Source organism: Lissotriton vulgaris, unplaced genomic scaffold (genome assembly GCF_964263255.1).
Source record: "Lissotriton vulgaris unplaced genomic scaffold, aLisVul1.2 SCAFFOLD_1083, whole genome shotgun sequence".
Taxonomy (NCBI): Eukaryota; Metazoa; Chordata; class Amphibia; order Caudata; family Salamandridae; genus Lissotriton; species Lissotriton vulgaris.
The window spans coordinates 168,297-191,702 of record NW_028253160.1 but is presented as its reverse complement, the minus strand read 5'-3'; the positions used below and the strand labels follow the sequence as shown (position 1 = coordinate 191,702).

At 44.3% G+C, this 23,406-nt stretch overlaps 2 protein-coding genes across 3 annotated transcripts in view; one reads left to right on the top strand and one right to left on the bottom strand.

Moving 5' to 3' along the window:
- The window catches only part of DPAGT1 (dolichyl-phosphate N-acetylglucosaminephosphotransferase 1), a 48,310-nt gene extending 44,661 nt beyond the window's left edge, over nucleotides 1–3,649 (bottom strand). Inside the window, exon 1 of one of the 2 annotated variants that reach the window (XM_086951289.1) lies at nucleotides 3,307–3,649. In XM_086951289.1, the coding sequence (XP_086807415.1) occupies nucleotides 3,307–3,461 (155 nt within the window). In that variant the 5' untranslated portion in view covers nucleotides 3,462–3,649. Of the gene's footprint in view, nucleotides 1–3,248 lie in introns of both variants that reach the window. The other variant, XM_086951290.1, reaches the window with a different exon arrangement.
- Nucleotides 3,650–4,260: 611 nt separating this feature from the next.
- The window catches only part of C2CD2L (C2CD2 like), a 151,914-nt gene continuing 132,768 nt past the window's right edge, over nucleotides 4,261–23,406 (top strand). Inside the window, exon 1 of the mRNA XM_086951291.1 lies at nucleotides 4,261–6,701. Coding sequence (XP_086807417.1) covers nucleotides 6,360–6,701 — 342 coding nt within the window. The 5' untranslated portion in view covers nucleotides 4,261–6,359. The remainder of the gene's footprint in view (nucleotides 6,702–23,406) is intronic.

Sequence of the window (23,406 nt, the reverse complement as noted above, 5' to 3'; positions counted from 1 at the left end):
CTCTGCTCACAGTGCATGGTTACATTCCTCCTTTTACAGATATGTATCTTAGAAGGTCCTGGCCGCAAACCCTTATGGCTGGCAACATGCAATCCTTTTTTTAACCACGTTTATTATCTATTCATTTTTTCCTTGATTGGGTGCGGACCACATAGTATTATGTATGATTAGCTGCAATAAGTGTAATATTTTTTAAAGAGTTTACTATAGCATTAATATGTCCCTCGTCTTTTTTTTGCAGAGCGAAGTTATTTTTCAACAACCAGCTTTTCCTAATGGCCCCTTGGGTCAAACGTTTGTATTTCTCGTTTGGCCCATCTTAGCTCACTGCTCAACCCGGTGAAAACCAATAGGGAAAACAAACAATCTTTTCTGTGGCAAACCCCCACTTGAGATCATGGAAAAATAGGCTGCTGTAAATATTGCACGTTTAATGGCTGTAGATGTCTGGGAGGTTAAATATGGGTTTGGTTTAAAACCAGGTGCTTTCAGTGTTTACGGACAGGTGGCTTTGTTACTGCCACCAGCACGTGCCTATTTCAATGAGTGCGACAGGCTCTGTTATTGTTAATGGTCTGGGAAGTAAACTTTCAGCGGACTTCCCATTCGGCACTCACATTGTTGTCAATGTATGGCGGGACTTTAACACCTTCGACGCTCATGACGAGCTCAGCTCGTCATGAGGTACACATCTCGTACACTGATGCCGAGATGAGCTCGTCATGATTAGTAGGAATTCCAGATTTTCAGCACAGGGGGGGAAAACCATAAGCGTCGATGGTGTTAAGTAATTAAAAGACCACCACCACATCCACCACCACCACCACATACACCACCACATCCACTACCACTACCACATCCACTGCATCCAACACCACCACATTCACCACGACATCCACCACCACATTCACCACATCCACCACCACAGCCACCACAACCACCACAGCCACCACATCCCTCACAGCCACCACCACATCCACATCCACCACCACCACATCCACCACCACCCCGTCCACCACCACTCCGTCCACCACCACCACCACCACCACCACCACATCCACCACCATCACAACCACAACCACATCCACCACCATCACAACCACAACCACATCCACCACATCATCCACCACCACCACATCCACCATCACCACATCCACCATCACCACATCCACCACATCCACCACCACCTCCACCACCACATCCACCACCACATCCACCACCACATCCACCACCACATCCACCACCACCACATTCACCACAACATCCACCACCACATCCACTACATCCACCACCACCACATTCATCACCACATCCATATCCACTACATCCACCACCACCACATCCACCACCACCACATCCACCACCACATCCCCCACCACAACATCCCCCACCACAGTGCATGGTTACATTCCTCCTTTTACAGATATGTATCTTAGAAGGTCCCGGCCACAAACTCTTATGGCTGGCAACATGCAATCCTTTTTTTAACCACGTTTATTATCTATTCATTTTTTCCTTGATTGGGTGCGGACTATATAGAATTATGTATGATTAGCTGTCAATAAGTTTAATATTTTTTAAAGAGTTTACTATAGCATTAATATGTCCCTCGTGTTTTTTTTGCAGAGCAAAGTTATTTTTCAACAACCAGCTTTTCCTAATGGCCCCTTGGATCAAACGTTTGTATTTCTCGTTTGGCCCATCTTAGCTCACTGCTCAACCCGGTGAAAACCAATAGGGAAAACAAACAATATTGTCTGTGGCAAACCCTCACTTGAGATCATGGAAAAATAGGCTGCTGTAAATATTGCACGTTTAATGGCTGTAGGTGTCTGGGAGGTGAAATATGGGTTGGGTTTCAGTGTTTACGGACAGGTGGCTTTGTTACAGCCACCAGCACGTGCCTATTTCAATGAGGGCGACAGGCTCTGTTATTGTTAATGGTCTGGGAAGTAAACTTTCAGCGGACTTCCGACTCGACACTCACATTGTTGTCAATGTATGGCGGGACTTTAAGTAATTAAAAGACCACCACCACCACATCCACTACCACATCCCCCACAACATCCACTACATCCAACACCACCACATCCACCACCACATTCACCACATCCACCACCATATCCACCACAGCCACCACCACATCCACCACCACGTCTGCCACCACCACAACCACATCCACCACATCCACCACCACCACATCCACCACCTCCTCCACCACATCCACCACCACATCCACAACATCCACCACCCCCACATTCACCACAACATCCACCACCACATTTACTACATCCACCACCACCACTTTCATCACCACATCCACTACATCCACCACCACCACATCCGCCACCACCACATCCGCCACATCCAGCACCACATCCCCCACCACAACATCCCCCACCACCACATCCACCACCACCACCACCACATCCACTACCACATCCACCACCACCACATTCACTACATCCATCACCACATCCCCCACTACAACATCCCCAACCACCACATCCACCACCACCATGTCCACCACCACCACATCCACCACCACCATGTCCACCACCACCACCATGTCCACCGCCACCATGTCCACCACATCCACCACCAACACCACCACCACATCCACCACCATCACCACATCCACCACCACATCCACCACCATATCCACCACCACCACCACCACATCCACCACCATGTCCACCGCCACCACATCCACCACCACATCCACATCCACCACCACACCCACCACCACATCCACCACCACCACATCCACCACCACCACATCCACATCATCCACTACATCATCCACCACATCATCCACCACCACATCCACCACGTCAACGACCACACCCACCACATCCACCTCCACCTCATCCACCACCACATCCCACCACCACCACATCCACCACATCCAACACCACCACCACATCCACATCCACCACATCTATGTGTGTGTGTGTGGCTCTGTGTGTGTGTGTGTGTGTGTGTGTGTGGCTCTGTGTGTGTGTGTGTGTGTGTGTGTGTGTGTGTGTGTGTGTGTGTGGCTCTGTGTGTGTGTGTGTGTGTGTGGTTGCAAATGCAATAGGTCTGGCATTTGCGAGAGATTAAGCTATTGGCATTGTAAATGACAATGCCATGTATTTATCTGTTTTCAAAACCAACACATAAATAAAAATGTTGTCATTTACAATGCCAATAACTCTAACTTTTGCAAAGGCGAGACCGTTGCATTGTAAATGCTTCTTACTCACTTGTGCTGCATCGCCCTTTGACACTCACGTGGGCTGCACCATCCCCATCTGTACTCACATGGGTTGCTTGCTGCTCTTGTTAAGGTCCACGCCGAAGAGTTTGGCTGCTATGAAGTGGTCTTTAAATGCTGGAATAAGAGTTATGGTACCCAGGAAGCCAAGGAGGGATCCACCGAAGTTGATCAGCAGAGGGAAGAGTGGCAGCCCACCCATGGCTGGGCATAGGCTGCCCCGCAGCCGTGTACTCGTGTGTGCCCTGTCCACTGAAAAGAACAGATTCCAAACTTGCTGTTGCTTAAGTGCGATAAAGGTAGAACAAGGAAGTAAGCTCTGCACTGCAACCTGAAACACGACTGGAAGGGTGAGCTGTCACAGATAGAAACAGAAGACAGACTAAGTAGGAAATATGTACACACGATAGGAGACATCTTATAGAAGCGGTGACTTTCCAATACTATTTCCCAAAAGCGTTCTGAAGCCACCGCATAGTTGTTAGGAGCGCTGTATAACTTCCAAATACACATTTACATGTCTAATGTGCGAATACACTATTAGTGCATTGTATTTAATCGGCGTACAATGTATATGTGTTCTCTGATTAGTGTCTCTGGAGACCGGGATAGACCATGGCTGAGAAAGGTCTATTATTTGTAATTAATTTAATTGCACAGCGTGTTTGACAGCAAAATGAAATATTAAAATAACATTTCCACAACGTGTGGAGGAAAAATTGCTACCTAAGGCACGGGAACGTATTCTATGTTCTGTCGCAGGATAACTAGGTTTCGGTCTCATCGCTTTACCAAAATGGCACCAGCTGGGTGCTGTAGATGTCATATTTTTGCCTCTACCAAAATGGCCCTTGCCTCATACGGCGTGGCTACATAAGTTTTTTGGAACACGACCATTTTGGTTTGGGTTTAATTCGCTTATTTTACGAGTTGCCCCTTTAAGACCCTGGAAGTGGGCGGGCCTTGTGCGCAGGGTGACAGCTCGGCTCCGCGCATGCGCTGTAATCCCACTCTTAGTTTGACAGCTCTGGCGGTGGAATCCTGCAAAAGGAGAGAAACCCCCCTGGACACGAAGTGGGAGCTGCTCGGACCCGTAATCACGGACACGGAGCCAGGGAGTCTGGGCCGGTACCGGGAAAGAAGAGGCAATAAGCCTGTACCGGCCCCGGCCCGTAGAGCCCAGCGACGGACCTCTGAAAAGCCCTCAGTCACTCCACACCTCACGGACAGACATCCCCACTCCACCAGCAGGCATCTCCGAGGAAACTACTCCTTCCAACCTGAGCAAGATCCACCATTTTAGTAGCGGGACTCTAAAACATCAAGGACCCTCTTGGTTACAGGGTCCACAAGTCAGTACGCCCACGTAACGAAACCCTCGCACTGGCAGACTACCCCCATGTCGTAAGCCTTCCACGCACCAAGAGCACCGTCCTAGAAGTAGAACTATTGACGAGTACTCCCTTAAACTAGTCTGCCTCCTACACGTCAGCGCCCTTACCAGCTTACAGGTATCATCACACCAGGACCCCCTTTCAAACAGCGATACCACCATATTTGAAGATCCCCGTCCAGATAACAGAACTACATAGAGAACCCCTCACATGATACAGGGCCCATCAACAACTCCTCACGAGTAACAAGGCTCCCCTACCTCGAACTCCCCAGACAGGTGACCGGTATCACCCCACCATGAACCCTTGCTAGGTAATGAGACCCCCACAAATCAAGAGCCTCTACCAGGTAACCTAAGCCCCAGATCAAGACCCACTGCTCGTTTGGAAGATCCCTACACCAAAACCCTTCACTCTGGTAACAGGTAGCACACTGTAAAGCCCTAACCACGTATCAATATCTGTTTTTAGGTGAATGACTTCCACACGTCAAGAGCTCCCCCATCCTAGTTAGCAGGTCATCCCAGGTAGTTATCTATCCCAGGCATCTCGACCCCACACCAAGACCCCATCTCAGCCATCTCGACCCCACATCAAGACCCCTTTCCCAAGGACGGCGCAGACCCCCATCAATACCCCGGCCTATGTATGCTCTATCTATTCTAGATCGAGACTTGCCTCTTCGCAAAACACCCCGTCCAAGCAACAGGACCTGTCTTTTCACGATATCTTCCAGAAAGTAGTACCCTCTTCTCAAACATCATCATTCATCTTATCCTACTTTCCACGCAGCAACCCAATGTTTTCCTCTCTACCAACATTGTGAATACCCCATTAGCTTACAAGTAGCAGTTCCATATTTTCAATGAAGTGGTCAAGACTAAGGAATATTTGCCACCAATATGACCCTCTGGAAACGAGCTGATTGCACAGATACCGCTCTATAAGCAGTCTCCACAAAGCACTTTCTAGTACTCCACCACATAGACAACTCAATATAGCACTCAGGGACTCAGGTACCGTCATTAGCCTTGAGATAGCCCCCCTGCTCCTATTAGTATAATCCATAGATTTTCATTCCTTCCATTCAAGGAAGAAACGTTAACCCTGAGAGCCATACAAATATCCAGGTACCCAGCCTCATAGGAACCTGAGCCCCTGAATAAACTAAAAACGAACTCCTCGGAATTAAGCCAGTTAAAAATAATCTAGAAAGTATAGCCCTATGTTTAATAGACCCACTCCACTTTGATACCAGGTACTACTCTCCGACTGAACCACATTCAATTTCTGGTACACACCTCAACTGTTTTTCATTGCCTCTTTGAAAGTAGAATCACGTTTCCTCCTAAATTGCGATGTTCGTTGTCCAAAGAGTTACCACATCCTCTGCTAGTAGTATGATCCCCAAGCTCTACTATGTAATGCCCCCCACTTCTTGAGCCAGGGAACAAGGACCTCCAGTCCCATAATCCAGCCTGTCTCATCCTTCCCTTGATATGAGAACCCATCATTCTATCTGTTTTATTTGTTACTGTTCTTTTTTTGAGTTGTTTGTTGTGCCCAGTCCTCTCTCTGCCTCTTGATATAATGATTAAAATCCATCTTTTTTCACGAAATTGGTGCGCCTAGTATGCAGAAATACCCCTCACTCCACCTCATGGGCTCCTGAAAAGTCACCCCAACTCCCATCATCTGCCCTCAACATGCAGGCTCTGTGGGAGCTGCTGCAGTTGCCCGCAGGACTGGACCTAGATTTAGGGTGGTTAAGCCTGCTGCTGCTATTCGCAGCCTCATTGCTCACTCTGCTTGTCTGGCTTGCACAGTATTCCCAGGGTGTTTGGAGCCGGCGCAACCAAAATCTACCGGAACTATCAGGCATCTGGAAGTCGCTGCTGCAGTTAAGAGTGGCAGCTCGGGAAGGCTCCGGTGTCCCAGAAGCTGGTGTCCGGGGTCTTCTCTCGTCTTTATTCGCTTTTAAATCCTTCCGGGAAAACTGGCAGCGTGCCTGGGTGAAGGCCCTAAATGAACAGGCTGGCAAGGATCGGGTGAGTCTGGTCATGCTAATATTTATTACTTACAGAATTGTGTTGTACAATTGCCTTGAAACACTGCACGGGATGCAATGCAGTATAGGCTGGAAATATAAACTGTAGCCAGCTTTCAAAGGGGACTCACTCATCACTATTGTGGTTTTCTAGTTTCTTTTGGCTGCTCTCCATCGTTCTTAAGGTCTTCCTTGTGGTTGGGAACAAAGTAAAGTGAAAGTTGGCCCAGTGTATAGAAGTGTTTACACAAGCCCGAATCTCAACTTTTTGGCACCATATTTTTTGCTTGTGTCTTCTACTACACAGATGTGAAGTATTCTTGAAACTGTCCTTGCATGTGATGAGTCCGGAGCACAACTAAATTGAAATCACATTAGGAAAAATGCCATCTTTATCGCAATAGGAATATCTTGAGACATTATATATGCAGATTTATGCTGGACAGAACATTTTTATCTACAACATAAGACTTGTCACTCGATTTCTGGGTTTCCTGCAAATCTCCAAATACAATGAATACATTTAAATATCTCCACTGATAGCCATTATCCCTTGCTACAGACTTGGCAGATACTAACTCACAGATAGGTGCACAAACCACTCTTGCCAATTGTTTTGACCCTCCGGGTATGTAGCGCGCTATACAAATTACTTGACTTGACTTGACTGACTTTTGGAGTCCATTAATTTGCCGGTTACCATTTGCCAGACAGGCTGTCAAAAAACAGGGTACAGTTATGGCTGCTCCTTCTTCTTCTTCCCCTCGAGTCTTGATGAAGGTTACCATTACCACAAAACCAGTAGGTAAAGCCAAAACATATTGATGTGGCCTTTCGGATACTCACGAGTTATTCTTTGAAAGGTAATACACAACGTAATGGATTGACAGGCATTGGGTTAATATATCCTGTTACCAATATCAGTTTCAACCATTCTCCCTCTCTCAGTCGTTGTGTGCAGAAAACGTCTGGGTTGCTTGTTCTGTACCACTTTTCACTTCACCATTTGCTCATATTTCATTCATTGATTGTCCAAGGAATACACATAAAGGTGATCTTTGGAGCAATCTTATGTTTGGTGACATGGGTCCCTCTATCGTATAAACTAGATTAGGTCTTTGTAAATAGATTTGTTAAGTACACAAGCCCTAGTTCTTTCAGATAAATATGCCCCTCTGTGCCACCTGATAGTTAATCCTGGTTTTTCTTGTCAACAGTATTTGTTATTGTGACAAGTACCATGAACTTCACAAAATCTGTTTTGTAGCTGTGGACTCAAAGTCAAAATCACAAAGATATATGTGACCACCTCATTCTGCACATTTTAAAACAGTTCTGCAGGCATTGAAATGTGTTGCATGCACCTCTCTTCCCCCAACTCGTCCTTTATTTTAGGCTTCCTCTAAAAAGATCCCCAGCCTTGGATTTAGGCTGATGTTGAAGGCCAAAAACGAATATTCTAACATTTTCAGTTGACTCGCAGCACACATCAGTAAGTGCATAGAAGACTTTCCGCTCCCAGTTGTTAAAAAGTGCAATAGTTTTGCTCACAAGGAGCCTCCTTTTATTTGGAGATGGCCCCTTCCGGTTCAGGACTTTTACTTCCAACGGTCAATTTTTTCCAGGCATCTGCAGTATTTTCTCGGACTTCTGGCGCTGCTACGTTCATAGCCCATATTGTAACTCAAGAAATGTCCCTGGAAAAGTCTATTGCTTAGGAGGGCCCTAGCACCATCCCGAGCCAGAATAGATGGTCAGGTGCAGCTAAAGCTTTCATTCATAAGCTTCCTCCCCTAATCTGTGACAAGTTAAGTGCAAGATTTGCATACTGCATTTCTCGTGCCTCATAAACTCACGTTTTCTTTTCGGAGGGAACGAAAGTCCCAGGAAGCAAACATCATGTTGCAAATTCTAATTTGTCCTGGAGCAAGGTGGCATAGAAGGATAACGTGCCCGGAGTGGATGTCCACACTGGAGGAGAAAATAAAGAAAGCCATTGTAATCTGCTGTGCACGAGAACACTTATATAAAACTATTTCTAAAAGGTGGTGAATGGGCACCTCCTGTAGCTTGCAGAAGATTACACTCGACAACGGAAGAGTCTGTGATGCCTAAATGATCATAATAATTCTGACTTCTCTTATGTGTGACCACATCTAAACCCCATAGCAGCGAGTGTATTGTCTCTTCTACACAAACCCAGCTAAACCTTTTCTGAACCAAAATTGAAGCATATATACTGGCAATAAATTCCAGGCTCAATCTATGGAATGGTTTCCAATTCCTCTCTTCATGTGATTTGATTGATTTTAATGTGAAAACGACACTTTTTTAAAAAAGTGCTGCCCTGTCGCTAGACTGAGATGATGCTATCTATACCCAGGCTAAGTTAAATTGAGGTGGTTAAAGAGCAAAGTCTTCAACGATTTTTGGGAAAGGAGGTGGTTCTGTGCAAGAAGAGAGCAGGCAAATGAGTTCCATAGTTTCGTTGTGAGAATGATCTGCTTGTTAGCCAAACTGTCTTTAGAAAATGAAGGTGGAGTAGGAGAGACTTGAAAGGTCTGAGTGAACTGCGATGATGGTACCTGTCAAATTTGTTGCATAGGTGGTCCAGTCTTATAGGATAAACTGCTTGGAGGTACGTAGGAGAGCCTCTTGAAATTAGATCTTTTATGTTAAATGTCGTATACTTGTAAAGCACACAGCTGCCCCAGCAAAGGGGCGTCCCAGCGCTGTATACCACTGGGGAACTCATCATGGCTTTCCCTGTGAGATGGTCCCTCCTGGGCATCTCCAAGGTGAAGCCAAGCATCCCCGGCGCTGATGGGGCCGTTAGTAGAGATTAAGCAAGCTATTGCCCAGAGTTGCTGAGTGGGACCCATGGTTGGAGTAGGCACCGAGGCGAGAATTATCGAGTCCGCTGACCATGGCCCAAGATCCTGCCACGTCTGGAATAGAACCCTGGTCCCAGGCCGACCTCTGCTTTCGGGTCTGCCGCCTCTAACCAGTGAGCCACACCACTCTACTTATTGACAAGTAAAAAGTGCAAGGCCAAAAGTTTGAGGAAGATATGGAAAATAATAAAGTCAAAGAATACACTTTCAGCTACTGTCTCTGATCTGGTCATAAGAGAGTGAGAAAGGCAGAGACTGAGAGACCTGCCTTTGTCCTGGAGTGAGCTGGGATGACCTGGGTTACTGGCTCTGAGTAAGTGGAAGAGGTGGGACGATTTTTGCAGAGTATAATGATCTGATAGAAACAGTTGCAGGTAACTTTTGTTGATTTGGGGAGGTTTAGATGGACATTGACCAAAGAGACCCCAAGTTTATGCATTTATGAAACAGGGGTAGAACAGGGTCTAGAACTGCAGGCTTCATGTTTGATGATCAAGTAGAGGAGCGTCCTCTCACTACAAGAACATAATTCCTGTCAGTGTTGTTTCAGCGTGTTTTTGTTAATCCAATTTGCTGCTAATGCAAGACACTTTTGAAAGTTAAGTATGGGTTTGACCAGATGTATCATCTGTATGATGGGAATCTGCATGCCATTGGTGTGGATAATGAGGGTGAGGCTAGGAGCAGCTAGGTCAGGCCAGGGAGACGCATAATATCAATATATAGTTTAGCGAAGAACTCTGTGGCCAATTTAATTCAACGTTTTGGCAGATGAGTGGAATAGTGGTAGGTGGACTTTTAGCAACTGGACCTGAAAGATAAAATTGCAGGCAAGAGAGACTTGCAATAATCCCACATATATGAAATTGAGAGACAGTGTCGAATGCAGCAGGTTAGCTGTTTGTATCTTACCCAAAATATAGGATTCGAAGCAAGTGAGGAGATTTATGCCAATCATTCATTTAGGTAATAAGGAGAGCATGTCAAGTGGGAAAACAGTGTCAGATGTTGTAGAGACGTGAAAAAGTATCCAGGCACGTGTGAGCCTTACATGTGAATTCTGGGGAACACAATGGTCCCCACGCCCTGGAAACATATCTGATCTGAACTTTTACCATGAAAGCCAGCGAAATTGAAAGTAGAGAGTTAAAGATTTAATTGAAATGTGATGCTTTGACTTATCCCTGTAAATAGCCTTAACCCTCTTTGGAGCAAGTTCCTGAAAGGCTGCACACCTCCATCCCTTGTCTCTCATGCTGCAACACCTTCCTATCCTCATATTGTAATCTATCTGTCTCTACCCTAGGCCTGTCCAGGTGTGAGTTTTGCTTCTCTCCTGTTTTGCCAGTCAAATCAGGTGCTGAGCCATCTAGACCTGTGGTTGCTAAGGAACTGATACTAGAGACGCTACGTAGAGGAGATGTTGCTAGTGGCTACATTGTTAACCCCACAGCTAAAAGATCACTGTGGGTCTCTCACAGTTGTTCCATGTGTTGTTTCACCCTGGGCAAACATTGATACACACAACTTGCCTAAGAAGGCAAATTAAGGAGCAAATCCGTGACGAACACAACAATAACATTTTTATAAGACAAAGAAAGGCACTAGGGATATAGGACAGTCACACTAGTATTTATCAGTATTAGTTAGACCCAGACACTCAACTGTTTGTGATTCTATGGCCAACAAATCACTACACAAAACTACTTAGTACATACAATACAGGAGTGTCTATTATCTACACATGTGTTATCATTGATAATATCATTAATCTTTTTTAGAAACTTCACATTTCCATCATTGATGATTCCCAGACATCATAATTAATATAGACCAAATATATAAATTATCCAGCTACCATCTACCGGGTTCAAAGTGTTACACTCTGAACCTGGTAGATGGTAGCTGTTGCTTTGGATCAACGGGAGAACAATATAATTGATCATAATTTAGGCTCCCTGTTTTCCATTTTTACAGATTTTTACAGATAAATTCAGACAGAAAACAATGTGTTTTATGAAAACATTTATTTTCAAAAGTGGATAAATACAGAAAATTATGCTTCTTTGAAGTGACTCTCCGTGCTGTCTTTCATGAATTGTACCCCAACAGCTGAGCAGATGGACAGCATGGGAAATTAAAAAAACAAAATGAAATTACTTTAAATAATGGCATATGTCAACATACATTTGTGGTATAACATTAATATTTTGCAGATGTATTGTAACATAATATTTGGCAGCTTAAATAGCTAAATCATGACAGACATCAAAGTTTGAGTGCACGTCTATCGGTTAAATAAATATGGAAATGTACCGTTTTACAACTTAATTTATACACAAAACACAAAATAAATATGGATAAATACACATAAAATGGCCAAAAAATCAATATAGATAAATACAGGCGGAAATGTCAAAAAAATAAATACCATAAAACCGGGAGCCCTAACATAATTAATTCACTTCTGATGAGGAAGATGGAGGGTTGTAATAAATTAATTGGAGTTGAACATAGAATATTTGATGACTCATCTTTGATACTATCGTCTGAGATCTGCTCAATTACAGCGCATAGCCTAACTAGAGATGATACACCTGGTTTTGAGCATTTACTTACAACCCTGATGTAGTCATTTTAGGACGAAACGCGTTGGCTGGGCTGAATTCATGTTTACATCTACAAAAAGAATAGAAATAAATCAAGATTTTTCCATCAAGATTCTGTGACTCCTGTGTATTACTAATGTACACTCCCGTAATTACAGGTTGGATAATTTATATATTTGGTCTATATTATTTGTGATGTCTGGGCATCATCAATGATGGAAATGTGAAGTTTCTAAAAAGAAAGGTGGTTGTCGCACGTGAAGTCTGAGGCCAGTTGTAAGTGGTCCGATAGTAAGACCAATTTCATGAAAAAGTACACTGTTTTTTCAGGAAACCCTCACTCACCCTAGTGGTGACATGCTTCATCATCGGGTCCACCGGGAGAGATCGAGTACCTCCCCGGTGTGCTGCGACGCCAGGAGACTGTGGAGCAGGTTTTTGTGTGAAGATGAAGTGTGAAAAAGTAATGAGGTTAAAAATGTCAATGGTTGTACCAAAAAAAAACTTTATTCACTGGTCAACCTGACATATTAAAAACTGGATATGTGAAGGGAAACTAGCCAATTATATTATACTGGTGTTTACCCTGTAAAGGAGGTCAACATGTTTCTGCCCATTCTATGTGTTAATTTACTGGGCTTTCATCAGGACCGGTAAGCGAGTGTGCCAATGACAGGAGGGGCGCGCTAAGGCCCGCCCTGCCAATGGTCGTGAAAGTTAAAAATAGCACTATGTGTAAAATGGTGCAAAAAAGAAAAAACAAACTCATAAGTTGTGGGGTTTTACCTCTTTTGCGAGGAACCTAGGAGTCTGTAGGAGGAAAGTGACAAACAGACAAACACAAACATAAACACAAAGATATAAAATCAATCGTTTGTACATATGTACAGTGGCCATAAAGAGTGACTTTGTGGCATGACACGTGCTTGCATACCTATCAAGGGCCGTGGCCGGTATGCATGGGATGCGCTGTTGAGGTTGTGCCAAAATCCATGGTGGAGGGGCCTCAACTAGCGCTGAAGGGATGTATTCAGCGCGGACTGTTGCGTATGTGTAGTATAGCAACAGTGGTTTAGTGAGAAGACTTATCGTGTCTAAGTCTATCTGTGAGGTAGTACAAGTAAATAGCACGCTACCTATCGTGGGGTGTCAGGGAATGAACCCCGAGGGGAAAAAACGTGAGAGCAGGGTTCCGGTGCAAAGCGCCGTGACACTGCCGGCCGTGGTATGTAATTTAACCAAGCACACAACACTAAGTACAAGATATATGAAAAATGTCCTCACTTGTAAAGAAATAGATCCACGCCCCATAGAACTCAGGAGGGGGGTGGGAGCGACAATGGCACACCCTAATAATAAAGGGAAGAGAAACATATACACACAAAGGAGGTTTTTAGAACTGGCAGGATCCCATTCATACAACTTATCTGATGTAAAGATGTCCCATAGTAAGGTCTCTTACGCCCGCAACGCTCAGCACCCGCTTCGGCACCTAGCTGCACCCTCGCTGGATCTCGTGGATCCTTAGCGGGTCACTTTCCATGCACAGACTGCAGTGTCTGTCATCTGACCACTCACTCCAAACAACTTAACTTGGAACTTGGAAAAGTGTGGGCACAAAAATCCCACACAAACTGTAATTCAACAAACGTGATTTACTTGATCACCTGTGCAAAACGCTACGTGGGGATGACCACCAGGAAAGTTAAAACACGCATCGGTGAACACCGTAGCAACATTCGATGCAAAAAAATCACCACAAAACTCAGTGAACACTACCTACAAGCCAATCATACTCCTAATGATATGACCTGGACAGTGATCGAACAGGTCAATTGTGTGAAAAACAGAGACAACATATTGTTTGAAAAGGAACAGCGCTGGGTCTATAGACTCAGCACCCATATCCATGGACTAAATGACCAAATCCGTGGACTAGCGTCCTAAAACACTAATCAACTGAAGTTCTGTTGCTATCCCACCTCCCTGCTGTGAATACTACAACTGAACATGTTGGATCTTCTTGTTCATAAAAAAGCTGATATTAGCAATATTAAATAAATTACTCCCACCTCTGATAATTTATTCAGTCAAACATTATCAGGGACTCCACACTAATGCTGTTCCCTTAGCGTTTTCACCTTTACTGGGCAATACATGCTGGCCATCGCCTTGTCCCGCTTTGTACTATCTGTACACAAAGGCGGACCCCGCCCACTCCATTACCAAGGCTTGCGAACTAGTCTAGCTTGCGATGCAAGCCTCGTTTTCATTTCAGGAAACCACTCGGGGCTCCGCGTCCTCTCGCAGGACTACGCGAGTCTCAAACCAAGCCTCGTGTCCATTGCCGGTACCGGATTGGCTGAGACGCTTCTGTTTCCAAGCCTCGCTTGGAACGTAGGTCCCCGATTGGCCCGCGCCCAGCCACCGCTCTTCAAACTCCTTGCTCGCCCTTCGCTAAGGATCCACGAGATCCAGCGAGGGTGCAGCTAGGTGCCGAAGCGGGTGCTGAGCGTTGCGGGCTTAAGAGACCTTACTATGGGACATCTTTACATCAGATAAGTTGTATGAATGGGATCCTGCCAGTTCTAAAAACCTCCTTTGTGTGTATATGTTTCTCTTCCCTTTATTATTAGGGTGTGCCATTGTCGCTCCCACCCCCCTCCTGAGTTCTATGGGGGTGGATCTATTTCTTTACAAGTGAGGACATTTTTCATATATCTTGTACTTAGTGTTGTGTGCTTGGTTAAATTACATACCACGGCCGGCAGTGTCACGGCGCTTTGCACCGGAACCCTGCTCTCACGTTTTTTCCCTCGGGGTTCATTCCCTGACACCCCACGATAGGTAGCGTGCTATTTACTTGTACTACCTCACAGATAGACTTAGACACGATAAGTCTTCTCACTAAACCACTGTTGCTATACTACACATACGCAACAGTCCGCGCTGAATACATCCCTTCAGCGCTAGTTGAGGCCCCTCCACCATGGATTTTGGCACAACCTCAACAGCGCATCCCATGCATACCGGCCACGGCCCTTGATAGGTATGCAAGCACGTGTCATGCCACAAAGTCACTCTTTATGGCCACTGTACATATGTACAAACCATTGATTTTATATCTTTGTGTTTATGTTTGTGTTTGTCTGTTTGTCACTTTCCTCCTACAGACTCCTAGGTTCCTCGCAAAAGAGGTAAAACCCCACAACTTATGAGTTTGTTTTTTCTTTTTTGCACCATTTTACACATAGTGCTATTTTTAACTTTCACGACCATTGGCAGGGCGGGCCTTAGCGCGCCCCTCCTGTCATTGGCACACTCGCTTACCGGTCCTGATGAAAGCCCAGTAAATTAACACATAGAATGGGCAAAAACATGTTGACCTCCTTTACAGGGTAAACACCAGTATAATATAATTGGCTAGTTTCCCTTCACATATCCAGTTTTTAATATGTCAGGTTGACCAGTGAATAAAGTTTTTTTTTTTGGTACAACCATTGACATTTTTAACCTCATTACTTTTTCACACTTCATCTTCACACAAAAACCTGCTCCGCAGTCTCCTGGCGTCGCAGCACACCGGGGATGTACTCGATCTCTCCCGGTGGACCCGATGATGAAGCATGTCACCACTAGGGTGAGTGAGGGTTTCCTGAAAAAACAGTGTACTTTTTCATGAAATTGGTCTTACTATCGGACCACTTACAACTGGCCTCAGACTTCACGTGCGACAACCACCTTTCTATATATCCTGTCCTTTGGGACACTCTTCCTTTGATTACCTGTAATTTGTTTGGGGACTAAGAGTGCCCTTAAAACCCTCTCTCTCTTTTTGTTGATACACACGTTTCTAAAAAAGATTCATGATATTATCACGTGTAGATAATAGACACTCCTGTCTTGTATGTGCAACACTAAAAATCCGAACATTCGAGTACCTTTTCTGACTGAGGGCACCTGATCCCAGTCTTATATTTTGTTTACAGTTCCCCAGTGGGCAGACATACTGGTGGTCCTACACGTCCAGGAGTTGCAGTGGGAAACTGTTATTCCAGTGGGCTCAAGCTGCCTGTCGTGGCGAGATGAAGGTTGGTTAGTTGGTCTGGAAAGCTTAATTTATAGTTAGGTGATGAGTATGGTAATGTTCCCTGATCACATTTGATGGTCGTGGTGGGGGGTTGTTAATGGTTTAGTGTTGATGTTGCCTTAGGGACAGCTCAAGAATGCCAGCCACTATCTTAATTTTCAGGGGTTGCTCATCACTCTCTTCGCACAGTTACATATCACATACATATCTTAAGCTTCAAGAAGCTGTTTTGTTCTCCAACCCAAGATACATGCTATAACATTATTTAATTATCTTGGCTTTACTGGAGCATTCTTTTTTTTTGGCGGGGGGGGGGGGTTCTTCTCTCACTTAACGTTACAACTTTATCCCAGATTGGCAGAGACCACTGCCACAAATCTCTCACCAATCTTTTGCCACAGTCTCCTCGCACAGATTCCCTCTAATCTTCTTCATAGTCATGTCTCCCTTCTTTCTGTTAGGCATTCTTGCCTATCTTCTCACCTTGCATTTCCACTTTATCATAACCTGGCATCCACACCCACCTCCTCCGATGGTATTTCCCTAATTCGTGCCTTGAGTTGTCCATTATGATCTCTTGGCATGCCCCGCTATCTTCTCTCCAAGTGCTTCTATGGTGATCATTCAAAAGACGACAACAAAACTTCTGTAACGGTGAGCAGGTGAACATTTTATTTTAAGGAGAGCAAATGAGCCTTCTTGTGTGCATCAACCAGCAAGGAACAGCTGCAACTCCATGAATTCGAACCTCCACATCCTTCATAGAGAGAACACTCGTTCTCTCGACATACCAAGTCCCTACAGCATAACACCACACAAGGCAGTACATGGCACTTCTTTAAAATGAAAACACACAAGGACAAAAAAAACTCAGCCTAATAAGGTAAATGAAGTGAAAACGAAGGTTGCAAAAGCAAACAACTATGATGAAGTTAATTATCTGAAACAAATAGAAATATTCGGTGTCTGTACACTCCTGCAAACAGGATCATTGTCCGTCGTCATATGGGTATCAGAAAGAGTTCCCTTTCCATCTTGTCCAACATAACATTACATTACATGTGTATTTGTAAAGCGCACGCTCACCTGTGGGCATCTTGGCGATGAATACAGATGTTAATTGTTACCCAACTCAATGGTACTAATTTTATCAACCTCAGATGTATGAAAGGCGGAGTGGACCCGCTGGGATTTGAACCTGTGACCATGAGGTCGAACACAGGCCCCTGCAGTGGACGCATTAGTCCACTGAGCCACCAGACCCAACCAGGATTTCACCCGAATAACAACTCGCCCAACATTCCAAAAGTGACGACCGACCACTAACTTCAACAGTGCTCCCACTTTGTCAACAACAAAAGGATCACCAGACTTGGGACTTCCCTTAATGGCATGATTATCTTTTCTGATGTGTATGACACTCCCCCCACTTGGAGATGTGCAACCTTGGTGCCTTTCTCCCAATCCAACCCCTGTTTCTGTTTGACTTGAGCAGTTTTGACATTTGTCCCTACAAGATGATCCAGTACAGGAACTTCACCACCATCATGCAACCACTTCTTCATCCATGCTGGATTCGCCTTTGACACTGCCTTCATTGCCCTTTTGATCTGATAGGGTGAAACACCTGCCATGGAGTGTGGTGTACTCCTATAAAACAAAATGTGTGTTCAGACTGCTCTTAGTACACCACATTGGTTCTCAATAGCCCATTGAATACACTCTCCTACCACACGGTTTATTCGGTCAATTAAATCATTAGCCTGAGCGTGATATAGCAAAACCTTTCAAATGTTTGACTCCCACTGTATTTGAAAAAGCTGCATTTTTCTTCTCGCAAACCGTCTCACGTTTTCGAATTCCAAGAATTCTGGAAAACCCTCTTTGGATAAAATATCTTTAAGAAAATCAATTACTTCTGCGGTGGTGAGATCTGACAGAAACGTACCCTCTGGCCATTTTGAGCAGCATTCCACTAAAACAACAGCATAATGATGGCAGGAGGACAATAACTTGAGAGGACCCAACAGATCAATCCTTACCTCTAACCAAGGGCTAGATAATGAACAATGGGTAGAAGGAGAGAAGTGTGCGCACTGAGTTTTTCTCACATCCAGGACACACCGCACAAGCCTTCACTAACTCTTCTACATCTTTATCCGTGCCTGGCCACCAAAAGGCAGAGCGAACTCTGCTTAGTTATGGTACAACCCATGCATCACTCATGAGCGTGAGTGAAACTACCATTTCTGCACCCATCCGTAACTCATCTTCTACACACAGCTCATTTGAAACTGTGACAGATGGTTTAAAATAAGCCTGAAGATTCTACTCCCTATGCCAACAGTTTTAAACAAAATTAATATTTTGTTTGAGCGCCACATTGTTTTCAACAGCAGCTCGCCATTCATTCTCAGTAATCGCAATGGATTTCTCAACATTCACAGCTGTAGCAAGACAACTCAGTCTGACGGTCCTCAACGTTTCCATCCTCTTGAAGAGGAATTTGCAACAAATAATCTGCCCTGGAGTTAATGTCTCCAGGAATGTGGTGAATATCAAAGTGGTATTGAAGCAGCTACAGAAACACGTGTGCAGTTCGAGGTGTGTGACTGTTTACATTTTCACCAAAACAGATAAATACAAGAGGTTTGTGGTCAGTCAACATTGTGAATTTCCTTTCCCGCAAGTAAGCTCAAAATATTTCCACACCCCACAAACATTAAATTAGTGTTTTTTTACTATAACCAAACAGTGTGTTTTGGTCTGTCTGAGACACGGGGGAGCATGGCCTTCAGCAAACTCTTCTTTTCCCAAATGTTGTGACAATACAGCAGGGTGACTGGTAGTCGACTTGTCACCAAAAAGGTGTGGCGATTTATCTAAATGACAATGTTATGTTATGTTATGTTATGTTATAACCAATTTATAAAGCGCACTTAGACTAAGGTTTCATGGCGCTGTTTTGAGCAATTGTGAGTTAACTGTTCTGACGTGACTTCTGAAGGGATGGTTACTCATGTGCCTGTATGAACAGCCATGTCTTAAGTTGCTTTCTGTGCCGAAGTAGATCGGGGCAAGAACGGATTTCCTATGGGAGTGAGTTCCATAGTTGTGGTGCCAAATGTCCAAAGCTTGATTCAAAGAGAGTGAGCAACCCAGTTAGACCCTTGAGGGCTTGGGTAGTTAAATGAAAGGGTAGAGAGGCCTTCAAGGGATATAATTCAGGAAAGAAATCAGTTGTTCAATATACTTTTAGGATAAAGTTAATTAACCTAATGTATGAATCATATAGTTAAATACACAAAATCAATTTATAAAACACATAAAAACATGTAAACATATAAACAACAAAACACAAAGGTGTATCAAAAAAGAATTTTATCAAAAAAGTTCATTGAGTCAGCAATAAATCAAAGAAGCAGGTAAGGAGATGCTGGTATGAATAGCCTGATAGCAAATGATCAATAATACAGCAAAACCTAGAAAAAACATCTATCTCAGAAAACAAAGTGAATCAAACACTGTAGAGATAAGATGAAGGTCGACGTTTCGGTCTCTCTACAACAAAATTATCGAGACCATCCTCAGGACTGTTGTCATTAAAACACTGCTGTGAGCTGTGCTGTAATCCAAATGGAATGAGATACCACAATGTTGGTCTCAAGGCGAAGTTTAGCGTTGGAAACCGGGCGGGTGCCTATGAAAAGAACACAACCGTCCCACAGGTGAAAGCGCCAAGAATACACTGGTCGATCGATTCTGGATGGCAAATGGCTCAAAATGAAGGACGCTTAAAAATCTCTGTGATATGGAACTTGGGGACCAAAGATCCTTTTAACATACAATATCTGTATCCATGGACATGGAATCTTATGAGCTGATGCAGTTATCCAACTTGTGGCCACTGGGCGCTTGACAACTTCGTTTCTATGATTGCTGAGATACGGAGCCGGGTCAAAGTTAATTTGACTGGAAACACGGGGAAAAGCCGAGTTCCATATCACAGAGATTTTTAAGCGTCCTTCATTTTGAGCCATTTGCCATCCAGAATCGATCGACCAGTGTATTCTTGGCGCTTTCACCTGTGGGACGGTTGTGTTCTTTTCATAGGCACCCGCCCGGTTTCCAACGCTAAACTTCGCCTTGAGACCAACATTGTGGTATCTCATTCCATTTGGATTACAGCACAGCTCACAGCAGTGTTTTAATGACAACAGTCCTGAGGATGGTCTCGATAATTTTGTTGTAGAGAGACCGAAACGTCGACCTTCATCTTATCTCTACAGTGTTTGATTCACTTTGTTTTCTGAGATAGATGTTTTTTCTAGGTTTTGCTGTATTATTGATCATTTGCTATCAGGCTATTCATACCAGCATCTCCTTACCTGCTTCTTTGATTTATTGCTGACTCAATGAACTTTTTTGATAAAATTCTTTTTTGATACACCTTTGTGTTTTGTTGTTTATATGTTTACATGTTTTTATGTGTTTTATAAATTGATTTTGTGTATTTAACTATATGATTCATACATTAGGTTAATTAACTTTATCCTAAAAGTATATTGAACAACTGATTTCTTTCCTGAATTATATCCCTTGAAGGCCTCTCTACCCTTTCAAATGTCCAAAGCGACACCCACCATGTCGTTTGCGTTTGAATTTTGTGCTCACCAGCAAATTCTGATGTTTGGAACGGAGATCACGATAGCAAAACTCCAATTACTATGAGCTGGTAAGCAGTTTATTTTATGCTAAGCAGAGCAAACAAAACATCTTGTGCCCACCAGCCAGCAAGGAACCGCTCCACCTCACTGAATTCATACCCCAACATTCTTCAGAGAGAGAACACTCTCTCAAAATTCCAAGTGCCCCAGCATAACCCCATCTTAGTCACTACAGTTTCCCCGTCTCTTCTTGTTTGGCAGTTCCATATTTCATCCCCTGACAATTTCCCCCAAATATAATTTTCCCTTTTTAGGTTGAAGCCTATCAGACAGTGTAGCTGTATGGTTTGCTAAACACTTCTTGAGGACATTCTGAAAGCTTCCCAGAGAATGCATTCCGCCCTTTGCTTACCATTGGCTTTGTTTTTTGTAAGTCACATTTGCTTGCTTTCTATTTGCTGGCTTGATTTTGTAAGCTTTTCAGCATGTCTTTGTCCCTCTTGTGGAGCATAGGCTGTTTACCATGGGTCCTAGTATTCTCCCACAAGTGCTTGTTTTCTGTAAACAGGCCTTTAACCCTTTCCATGCGTTGGACGGCCCCTGGCCGTCCGACGTCACAGTGGGCGTGGGCGGAGGACAGCCGGGGGCCGTCCGAACCCCGCCCACTCATTATTTCGCCCGCACAGCGGCGGAATTCGCGCTGCGGTCAACCGGTTAAATTGTATTCTTATCTTGTCACATTTGGTGTGTATTCAAAGACAGAGGTCAACTGTTTTCCAAGGGAGCATGTTGTTTACTTTTCTTCCTCTGTCTTCAAAGCAAGAGGATTTATGTGACAACTGGGATTGTGAAAATAAAGGCTTTTTTCTAGCACACAACAAAATGTAAATATTTGTAAAAGAACTGTGGAAATGTATTTTGGTAATTGTGAAGTCTGGTGGAAACAAATGTTTTAATTTGATCAAAACTAATCAATACACTAGGTAAGGCCATTTCCACTAATTATCGTTGGTGCGCTGTATAGTTTTATCAGTAAAGCTGTATGTTTAAGCAAATGTAATGGTCATTTTAATTGAAAATGTGTTGTCTGTAGTGCACGACCTCACCATGCATAATGTACACTACACCACTCCACTCTACACCACTCTGTTACACATAGTGCCCCTCCACTCTACGACAATCCACTCCACATCACTTCATGACATGCCACTTTACGGCACCAAATTCTACGCCACGCCACTCCACTCCAGTCTATGCCACTCTACGACCCTCCACGACACTCCACTCTAGGACTCTTTATGACACGACACTCCACTGCGCTGTCTGCCACTGTGCTGTTTGCCACTACCACTCGCTATCCCACTGCACTCTCTGCCGCTCCACTCTGCACAATCTAACCTACTCTGTTGCACTCTATGACCCTCCATTTTGCAACCTGGTGCTCTATGACCCTACACAACAATCTACGCCGCTCCTCTGTATGCCCCTTCAGGATACTCTATGCCACTCTACTCAAGCTACTCTACTTCACTCTGCGCCACTCTACGATTCTCTATTCCACTCTACGTAACTCCACTTTAGTCTACAACATACTACTTCACTCTACAACATACCACTCCACTCTGCAATACTCTACTTCACTCTACTTATCAAGACTATACTTCATTCTTCCACTCCACTCTACACTACTTCACTCTGACAATCAACTCCACTCAAACCCCTCTATGCCACTCCATTCCACTGTATGCCACTCCACTCTACAACACTCTGCTTCACTCTGCCACGCCACTCTATGACCCTCTACTCTGTCCCACTCCACACTATGACAATCTACCCCACTGTAAGACACATTATCCCATTCTATGCAACTCTACTGTACTACACTTCTTGCCACGTCACTTTACAGCACTCCACTCTACGACACTCTACGACACTTTACACCACTCCACGCCTCCCCACACTCTGTGCCACTCCACTCTACGCCCATCAGCCCTGTGACATTCCACTCCAACCACTAACTTTTAGCCATGCTGAACAGCAGCCACGCTGGTGTACAACATGGATAAAACACATTGGCAAAGCCAATATCTCTTACATAGGCGATACCAAACGGCCCTGCCAAAGATTCGCTTGGTGTTTCCCTACAATCTCTTTATCCGACATTCAGTTTTCTACACTCCTGCATCCCTCTTACTTTCTATTGGTGTCCCTTTCCCTTTTGTCTTTGTGACATCCCCTCCACCTCTGCTTTAATCTAACATGCTATAGTTTTCCTGCTCTCCTACCACTTATCTCCCATCCGGAGACTAACCTTCGCTAAACCCCCACCCCGCCCTGTCCTGTTCGGTGGTAAGTCACTGAAGGCTCGAGACACATCTCTGGCTCAGCACATGGACTTCTTGGATCCTGAAGCCCAAAACAAGATGCGCCTTCCTAAGGTTGCTGT